This window comes from Silene latifolia, chromosome 11 (genome assembly GCF_048544455.1).
Source record: "Silene latifolia isolate original U9 population chromosome 11, ASM4854445v1, whole genome shotgun sequence".
In the NCBI taxonomy this organism is placed as follows: domain Eukaryota; kingdom Viridiplantae; phylum Streptophyta; class Magnoliopsida; order Caryophyllales; family Caryophyllaceae; genus Silene; species Silene latifolia.
In genome coordinates, this window is record NC_133536.1 from 122,809,274 (window position 1) to 122,819,370 (window position 10,097).

Genomic DNA, 10,097 nt, shown 5'->3' on the forward strand with positions numbered 1-10,097 from the left:
TGAGAGAGAGAGTGTGAGTGTGGGTGTTGACGGAGCAGCAAGGAAGGCCTTAAGGTGGTTGTCGACGTCCATAATTAACCCTGGTGGCTGTTGAGGTGGCGGAAAAAGGTATGAGTGCAACCTTCTCTTTTGTTTTCGTTTTCTGTCGGGTTTTGTTTGTTGTGACGTGACTCAGGGAGGTGATGTTGGTGGTTTGTGTCGGGGATATGGTATTGGGTGGTTTGTGTCGTCCCTATTGGTGGCGGTGAGGGAGGTTCTTGGCGGCAGAATTGGCGGCGAGAGGTGTTATTGACAGGGTTAATCAAACGGGTGTTAGCAGGGGTTTTCAGGCGGGTTTTAGATGTTTAGGTTGGGGTGGCACCACCGTGGACTCGGGGGAGGTCGAAACGGTGGTGTCACGGCGTCTGAGTGCGTGGTCTGACGGCGAGCAGGGCTGTGGTGGTTTGGCAGGGGTTAGGTGATGGCTGCGGTGGTTGTGAGTCGAGGACAGGGGGTGTTTGGTGAGGCACGTTGGTGAACCAGGCCAAATGACGGCCCTGGTTCGACTCGCCGGCGGCAGTCGACCAGGTTGGGGTCGGTTGTGGGGTCGAAGAGGGGAGCAGGCCTGGTGGTGTTCGTGGTGGTTCAGGCGGCGCGTGAGGGGTGTGGGAGAGAGTGAAGGTGCGGGTTGTAGAAGGCGGGTTGATAGGATTAGTTAATGTTGTTTCGATTCTTTTAATCGTATAACTTGTTTTATCTTTTATGTATCGTACTCTTATTTAGCTAATTAATTCCCGAGTTATTTAAATGTTTAGAGACGGGTTGGAGTCGGGTTGGTAAAATAGAAAAGCTGTTAGATCGGGAAAGTTTCCATTTAAGGAAACTTTCCATTTTATGAAGTTTCTATTTTTAGTAACTTTCTATATTGGGAACGGGAATGGTTTAAGTAATTGTTTATCATTTATTTATCTTTCAGAGGGCGAATTTGTTGTGGAATATTACTGAGCACCCGACTATTTGACTGCAGTACTGAGGTAGGGGAATACACTGATTGAATTATTACGATTATAAAGAGTTGGCATGTTTGGTGATTATATGACTTATCTGATTACCTTAATTATCTTGTTGAGTATTATTATTTCATACGTTTCATACATTGCATTTGCATCGGAGTTGTAGTTGGAGGAGATGAGATTATTGTGATTAAGGCCCAAAGCGGGTTCTCGCAGACTTGCCCTGGTGTCCTCAGTGGAAGTGCAGATCGACTACGGTCGATATATAGTCTACCGGGGATCGGTATGGCTGGGCGTTCCGGGGATGTGTGTGATGGAGTTGAATGGAGGATCATAGCATTGCATTCTTTATTATATCGTATTACCTACTCAACCTCGCGGTTGACCCTGTGTATTCGTGTATGCCTGTGATGATCCTTTTAATGGGGAGCAGATTGTGAGTTGTTGAGACATTGGGGAGCCGGGGAGAGAGCATGGATCACCCGACTTAGAGCTAGCCCACTTTTGTTTTGTTTAGTTGTCAGACTTTATTTTCAGTTTGAGACATGTTTTATTCCCGTTGTAAACATTATAAACTTTTAATTTAAAGTACTGTTTATCTTTCTCTTTGTTATCTACTGCCTCGGGTTTCCGAGATGGTAACACCCTTCTTTATCTGAGGAGTCCTATTTCAGGCCCTTAAATAAATGGGGGTGTTACACCTAAGTTAATCTAACAAATACTAAACAAACAATTACGAGCAAGAGTATATATACAACGAAGCACGCACTTGTCATTATCAAAACTTAATCATATATCTATATGGTCCAACAGACGGGCAGTTGAAAGTTTTCATGGCCTTCAAAGACTTGAGTTATCTCCACTTTTCTATGATTCGGCAAAAGTTTTTCCCCATGAACCAATAAAGTTTCCGATGATTTGGTGGGCAAGTCTACGAGACCCCGGCCAACACGCACAAGTGGTTTATCGGATTTAGGGTCAGTAAGAATAACTACCCTCCTGTTTATGGCCTGAAGAATTGATGTGGGGTGATGTCGTCGGGTCACATCCAATCAAACACATTTATAATACTCAACAAACTACTAGTTAGTGGTAAGTCGAGGTCGATCCATGGGACGGTGTGCTTTGGGTTCTAAGTCTATCTATCTCAATTTATGCTAGTGTCACAATTGATGGGGTTTGTAGTTGTGTCTAGACTAATGCAAGCAATAAAGTAGAACGAGCAATAAAAGGAAAGATGTAAACAATTGATTAAAAGTGCTAGGATATCATGGGCTCATGGGGGATTCATGGTGTTGATCATACAAACATGTTTACAAGGTTGCAAGCAATTAATGTTGTGGAGGAACCGAGTTGGGTTATATCTTACGGTTTTTAGGAAGAGTTGGGTCCCGGAACCGAATCGATTAGATTGTACAACACCTACAAGTCGACTTACTTTCCTCCTAATCAACTTCTATGCATGGTCTAACAAGACTCGAGTTGGTTTATATCTTACTAGTCAAGTTGAGTAGATAAGAGATGGTAAAAATGCAAGGATTCATAGGCTTAGCATTTCATCAAACATAACATGTGCATAAAGTTGACATCACAACAAGCAAGCAATTTAATCATGTGAACATATTAGATTAAGCATTAATCAATCCCCATGTTTGTTTCCCTTAATTACCCACTAATCCTAGCTAAGAGACTACTCACTCATTATCAAGTTTAACATGCTAACAAGGTTGTCAATCATATTAACAAGGTAAAACATGATGAACAAGTAAGAAAGATTAACAATAATTAAAACAAGGATTAAGAGAGTTATACCTATGGAGATTCCAAAATAATTAAAAAGATCTAGCCTAACAAGGTTTGTACCAAAAAAACCCTAATGACAGGCGATTCTAAGGCGAAAAAAAAGACGACTCTCTGCCATTGTTAGGGATTGAGATCTCCTCATTATGGCTCGCAACTCTGCAACTAAATATAGGAAAAAACAATCTACTAGTTCCAAACGTCCAAGTTCTAAAAAGAAAGCAAGTAATAGCCGTAATGGAGGAGGAAAACAGGGGCCTGATGAGAACGAAGTTTTACGTACTAAGCCCATGCATGAAGTTACTAGGGTTCCTGGCCTCTCTTTTGACGATGCTGAGGAGCCATCTGAGAATGTTCAATGGATAACTACTCGTGGTAAGAAGCCTATTGACAATACTTTGAATGTTCAGAGTATAGTAGAGACCCCTGAGAAGATAGATGTACCCCTGGATGATAACATATTGCAATTTACTCCTGAGGATGTACAGGAGGAAGTTGATTATTGGAACCAGGCAGTTGTATGTTTTGTTCTAGGTGTAAACCCACCATGGGAGGTCTTGGAGGGTTTTGTTCATAGAATTTGGAGTAAGCATGGGATTGACAAGATTTCCTTTTTGCCTAATGGAATTTTTTTGGTGAGATTTAATTCAATGCAACAGAAAGATGAGGTGCTTAAAGCAGGATATCTTATGTTTGACAATAAACCATTAGTGGTTAAACCCTGGCAAAGTGATGTAGATCTTCTCAAGGAGGAGGTAAAGGTGGTACCTGCTTGGATACGCCTATATGGCCTCCCTCTCAAATTTTGGGGGAAGTGTCTTCCTAAAATAGCAGCTTTGGTAGGGCCTTTTGTACGGACTGATCAAGCAACTGAAGCAAAAACTAGATTGGGATATGCACGAATGATGGTGGAGTTAAAAGTGGGAAATAAATTTCCAACTAGTGTGCAGTTTAAAGATGAGAATGGAAGTCTGTTGAAGATTAAAGTGGAGTATGACTGGAAGCCTAGTATATGTCTAAAGTGCAAAGGCATGGGGCATGAAACAAATGAATGCAGGAAGACTCAATCAAAGAAACCAATACAGCCTGTGATTAGAAAGGAATGGAGACCTGTGCCAAAGGTTGTTTCAAAGCTTTCTGAGACTGAATTTCCTGTTCTGGCAAGTCCAATTACTCCAGGGCGCATTGTGAAGCAGCCTGAGGAGCAAGATGATAGTGAAGCTGAAGATGAAACTATAGATTTGGATGCAATTGAACAGCAACAGAGTAGTATCAAACAAACTGGTGACCCTCCCAATCCACCTGTGCCTCATGAATAACATTGGATTTTGGAATGTGCGGGGTTTTAATAATGTAAATAAACAGAAAGTAGTTAAAAATTTTATGAATAATCAGAAGGTAGGTCTCTTTGGCTTGCTTGAGACTAAAATAAATGGTGGTAATGTGGCTAATATAGCTCTTAACCTGTTTGATGGTTGGTGTGTTACCACAAATACTCATACTCATAAGGGTGGAAGGGTGTGGCTGCTATGGCAACCACAATTATTTGATGTTAATGTTCTGGAGTATAATCCTCAATATATTCATGCTCAGATTACTGTTAGAGTTAGTGGGAAAAGCTTTTTCCTAACTTTGATATATGCTTTTAATGAGGGGAAGGATAGACTTGATTTGTGGAGGAGTTTAAATAAGTTTGCCACTTCTTGTACTGGACCATGGGCACTTGCTGGTGATTTTAACAACGTACTGAATCCTGAAGAAAGATTAGGAGGGCAGACTAGAGATGAGGATATGGATGCTTTTGTTGACTGCATGAATGTTTGTGGGATGATTGATATACAGGCTACAGGGGCTTTCTATACTTGGACGAATAAGCAAGATGTTGAGCATAGAAAATACAGTAGACTGGATAGATTTCTAGTAAACAATGAATGGCTAAGTGTGTATCCAGAAATGGTGGGTCATTTCCACCCTGAAGGACTCCTTGATCACAATCCCTGTGTTGTTTCTAATAAACAGTTGGCTACCATTAAGTCTAGGAGCTTCAAATATTTCAATATGTGGGGGAGTGCAGCTGGTTTCATTCCCAGGATCAAGGATGTATGGGATAGCACAGTGAATGGCACAAGAATGTTTTGCATTGTTAAGAAACTGAAAGCCTTAAAGAATGTGTTAAAAGAACTGAATAAGGAATGCTACTCTGATATTGAAGTCAAGACTGAGGAGGCAGAACTGAATTTAGCTGAGATTCAGAGTCATATTATGGGTGACCCTATGAATCCTTCTCTTATCACTAGGGAGAGGGAAGCTATGGAGAATCTTAGAGTTTTGACCAAGGCAAAGTATAGTTTTCTGCAGCAGAAAGCCAAGATTAAATGGACGGATGATGGGGATATTAATTCTGCTTATTTTCATGCTAGCATAAAGAAGAGATGCATCAGAAATACTATTATTCAGATTGAAGATCAGCATGGGAATATGTGTACTGATAATCAGAGTATTCAGGATGCTTTCTTAGAGTATTATAATGGACTCCTTGGTAGTAGAAAGGTAACTGAACATGTGAGACCTGCAGTCCTTGAGTATGGAAATTTTTGCACAGAGGAACACATTGCTATTCTGAATAGGCCAGTGCTCTCTGAGGAGGTCAAACAGGTGGTCTTTTCCATTCCTATTGATAAAGCCCCTGGTCCAGATGGGCACTCAAGTGGATTTTTTAGGGATTCTTGGGATTTGATTGGGAGTGATGTGGTTGCTGCTGTTCAAGATTTCTTCAATACAGGTCAGCTACTAACTCAACTGAATGCAACAAACATTAGCCTGATCCCTAAGTGTGAGAGACCTACCTCAGTTAAACAGTTCAGACCCATTGCTTGCTGCAATGTCCTTTACAAGGTTATCTCTAAAATTCTTTGCAATAGGCTTGCCCTGGTTTTGCCTGACCTGATACATGAAAGTCAAGGAGCATTTGTACAAGGTAGGTCCATTATTGAGAATGTGCTGATATGCCAGGACATAGTGCATCAATACTCTAGGAAAAATGTTTCTCCCAGATGTTTATTCAAAGTTGATTTGCAGAAAGCCTATGATACTGTAGAATGGGAGTTTGTGGCACAATTGTTAGTTGGACTGAAGTTTCCTAACAAATTTATTGACCTCCTGATGACTTGCATAACAACTACTTCCTATACCTTAGTCTTGAATGGTAGCAACTTTGGGTACTTCAAGGGTAAGAGGGGACTCAGGCAGGGTGATCCAGTCTCTCCTCTTATTTTTACAATCTGTATGGATTATTTGACAAGGCTCATTGCCTATGCCACAGCCAGATGGCCATTCCACTATCATCCACAATGCAAAGGAATTAAACTAACACACCTCATGTTTGCAGATGATCTCCTGATGTTTTGCAAAGGAGATGCCCCATCTATTCTCCTCCTTGTCAAAGCTTTCACCTCCTTTTCTAATGCATCAGGTCTGTAGATGAACAATGCAAAGTCAGAAATATTTTTTAATGGCATGAATGAGGACTTGCAGACAGATATTCTATCAGTCACTGGCTTTCAGGAAGGGGAAATGCCTTTTAGATATTTAGGAGTTCCAATTCAGCCAGGGAAAGTATCAAAGAAAGATTGTAGCTCTTGTGGAGAAAATGATGACAAGGATCAAGAAGTATTGGTGCGAAAAAGCTATCTTATGCTGGTAGGGTTGTTCTCATAAACTCAGTGCTTAATACGTTGTACAATTACTGGGCAGCAATGTTTGTCATTCCAAAAGCTGCTATTAAGAGGATTGAGGCCATATGTAGGAACTTCCTATGGGATAGCTCCTCTGAATATCATCGAGTTCCTTTAGTAGGTTGGGACAGAGTTACCATGTCAAAACTGCAGGGGGACTAGGGATTAAAAAAGCCAGCACATGGAACATAGCTTCAGTTGGAAAATTGGTGAACTGGATATATGTGAAGGCTGATAGGCTTTGGATTAAGTGGATAGATAGTGTTTATCTCAAAGGGATGGACTGGAATGACTATACACCAGCAAATGACTCAACTTGGACTTGGAAGACTATTTGTAAGGTGAAGGAGCAGCTTAAGCATGGCTTCATTGATAACTGTTGGGCTCCTCATCAGAAAGGATATACAATTAGCCATGGATATGATTGGCTTATGGGAACAGCTCCTACTCAGCATTGGACAAAAATAGTTTGGAATGAATGGAATGTACCCAAACATTCCTTCAATTCATGGCTGATAATGCAAGGTGGATTGAACACCAAAGTCAGGCTCTTTTCGTATGGATGCTGTCAGGATGACCTGTGTATCCTGTGTGCACAACAGGCTGAAACAAATGAGCATCTCTTTACTGAATGCAAATTCAGTTGTCAAGTTCAGAAATCTGTTGAAGACTGGATTAAACGTCCTTTCCCCTCTGATAGTGAGCTGCTGAATGTTTCTGATAGCAGCATGAAATGGAAGGCACTAGCCTTGGTGATCTCATGCTACAGGTACACAGTTTGGCATCAACGCAATCTTGCTCGAACTCAGTTCAGTGTAACCAGGCCTGTGATAGTGGCAGAACGGATGAAGATGGTGGTCCAACAACAAATTCGCAAATTTACTGATCGAAGAGGAGGACAACATGAGTTGAATACAAGGATTTGGACTGGTTTCTGTTAATAGGAATGAATTGTTTATATTTGTAGAAAGCTTTTTGGTCCTTTTGTAATTGGATATGTCTTTTTGAAATATATATATATATATATATATACTCACATTACACCTAAAAAAAAATAATAGAAGAAATTGATGATTGATGGAAGGTTGTCAATCTCCCAATAATAACCCAATAATCTTCAATTACCCAATAATAAACTTGAATAATAAACTTGAACAATAATTAAGGAGAGATTAATGTGTAATTTGTGTGGAAAGATTGAGATTAATCTATTCTAATCTACTCCTAATCTAATCTAAGAAAGCTTGATTTAATCTAATAAAACTTGGTTCTAATCTAATAAAACTTGATGGTTTGATTATTACAAATGGGGTATTTATAGTGGAAATTAGGTGGATGCATTAGGGTTAACTAAGGGCTAAACTAGTAATTACACTTTTGAGATTTGAGCAGGGAGAAGCCGGTATTTTTCGAAGGAAGGGCGTCTTTCACGGAGCTTGAACAACACGAAAATTGCTGTAAAGGAATCCGAGCGGATTAGTGTCGGGACGGGCGGATTGTAGCAAGGGAATCCGAGCGGATTTGGAGCAAGACGCTCGGGCAAAAAGAGAGGGAATCCGAGCGGATTTGGAGCAATCCGAGCGGATTTGGGAGGACGAGCGTCTTCAGCGCGGGACGCGCGGATTCCTGTACAGCTTCTTTGTTTGAGCTCGGATTGTAAAACAGACGTCATTTTCTCATCCGGACTCCTATTGGAGTGATTCAAAAGCCTAGATCGCTTGTTTTTTCGACGCCGTTCCATCTAGCATATTTTCAGAGCCAAAGGAGCAACCCTTGTTTTGCGTTCCGAGCAGTTTTCTTCATGAATGGCTTCCTTGCTTTTCCTCCTTGCTTTAAACCTTATGACCCTTCTATATACTCTTTATTCCTACATCTTTGGTCATCATTCTTGCCTCTTCTTCATACTAGTCCATCTAATATCATCAATAAGCTTCCAAATATGCACGAAAGCCGGGAATTTCCGCCTTATTATCTCCTTTTCTACAAAACATATGAAATGCGATAGAAAAGCAAATAGGAAGGTTTTGATGGATAAAATGGCCAAAGAATATTATAATTGTATGCAAAATAGGCTCAATTAGGGGACTAAATGTGCGCAAATAATGTTCACATCAAATATCCCCAAACCGAACCTTTACTCATCCCGAGTAAAGAGGTGACTAAAACTAGACCTTTATTTAAACTAACCTAATAACATAACCGATATGAGACAATTAGCGGGTCTCACTCCGCCCCATCAACTCACAACAAGACAACCATGAGGTAGGATGCCTTCTTGCAAGGCAAGGTGGGTCTTGCCAAAATGGCGACACATCCAATCATTAAGCACACAAAATCAAGTAATGGATGCATCTACAAAAGAATAGCCACTTTCCTCATCTAAGTGGCGGAAATTATCTACAAGGGAAGCAATTCAAGGGTACACACTCCTTCATAGATACAATTTCTTCAAACTACTAAGCCTAGAAGGATACCAATAAATCACCTCCAAGTTGTGTCAAGCTAGGGTACCTTTGTCCTCAATCGTTAAATGCTTTTGTCAAGAGTAGACTCCCTATGGCGTTAGAAACACTGGAGGATCGCGGAATTCCCCCTCTTGCCTAGACAAGAAGAAGGGTCGTCCCCTCTCTACCATGCACAAAAATGGATAAGATGGAAAAGGGATCGATAGTGTTTGAGTTTCACTTTGGGAGTTTGCTTTTGTTTTTGTTTTTCCCCCCAATTTCTTGTGGCATATAACATTTGAGAACACTTTCTTGCCATTTCTTTTTGATTTTTGGCAATTCAACACTTGACAACTTTCAACTTTTCTTTGCATTTCTTTTGAACATTTTCAAAGTCACCCCATATGTAGTGAGGGTGCCTTATATTTGAAACTTTTAGGAGTTTATTTTTGCTCCTCTTTTCATTTGATGCAATTTTGCAAACTTTCTTTCATTTTTCATTTCATTGAACTCAAATTGATTTCTTTTTTTGTGCCCATTCCCTTTTTGATGACAAAAATGTGGTAGAACATGGATGATGGATAGATGGATGCATGGTTTCAAGGGTCACCTTGGAATAAACGGTAGCCAAGGAGTTATCACACCACAAGGTACTCTTGACTAGGCCTTAATCCATGGGTCAAAGCATACTAGCATGACACATCCTAGGGTGTTTTACAAGTATTCTAACAAGCAAAGTCTTAAGAAGAAAAAGCATCTACTAGGGCCTATATACACTTGTCAAGTTTCCCAAGTAGACGGTTTCACAAAAATTTTCTAACATGCAAACTACATGCCATGATGCAACTAGCATATATACATCCTAATGCATATGATTCTACCAACTAATACGACATATAAACTAAATGCAAGTCCTAAATTCACATTATTTATACCGCATCAATCAAAATAAAGCCACATAGTCATTAACATAAAGAAGAAAAAGGAGATTGGAAAGATCATACCATGCGGTCTTCAATATCCTCATGTCTCGGATGTGGCGTAGTCGATCAATGTGAACAAGGATAGAACAAACACAATATATACAAAACAATATATACAAGACTACACTACAAAGGAAATGAACA

The 10,097-nt window shown here is 40.2% G+C and overlaps 1 protein-coding gene across 1 annotated transcript; it reads left to right on the forward strand.

Annotated features, from left to right (window-relative positions):
- The first annotated feature begins 6,272 nt into the window (after positions 1-6,272).
- Positions 6,273-7,467, forward strand: LOC141613922 (uncharacterized). Its single transcript, XM_074432664.1, has 3 exons — positions 6,273-6,423; positions 6,516-6,593; positions 6,680-7,467. The coding sequence occupies exons 1-3, from the start codon at positions 6,273-6,275 to the stop codon at positions 7,465-7,467; spliced, it is 1,017 nt and encodes a 338-aa protein (XP_074288765.1).
- Positions 7,468-10,097: the final 2,630 nt, after the last annotated feature.

Bases quoted from the DNA above. Each gene is read 5' to 3' on its own strand.
- LOC141613922 (XM_074432664.1), top strand. From the start codon at position 6,273: ATGAACAATGCAAAGTCAGAAATATTTTTTAATGGCATGAATGAGGAC. The intron at 6,424-6,515 runs GTAGCTCTTGTG...TCATAAACTCAG, and splicing joins GAAAGTATCAAAGAAAGATT to TGCTTAATACGTTGTACAAT. The intron at 6,594-6,679 runs GTAGGAACTTCC...TCAAAACTGCAG, and splicing joins TAAGAGGATTGAGGCCATAT to GGGGACTAGGGATTAAAAAA.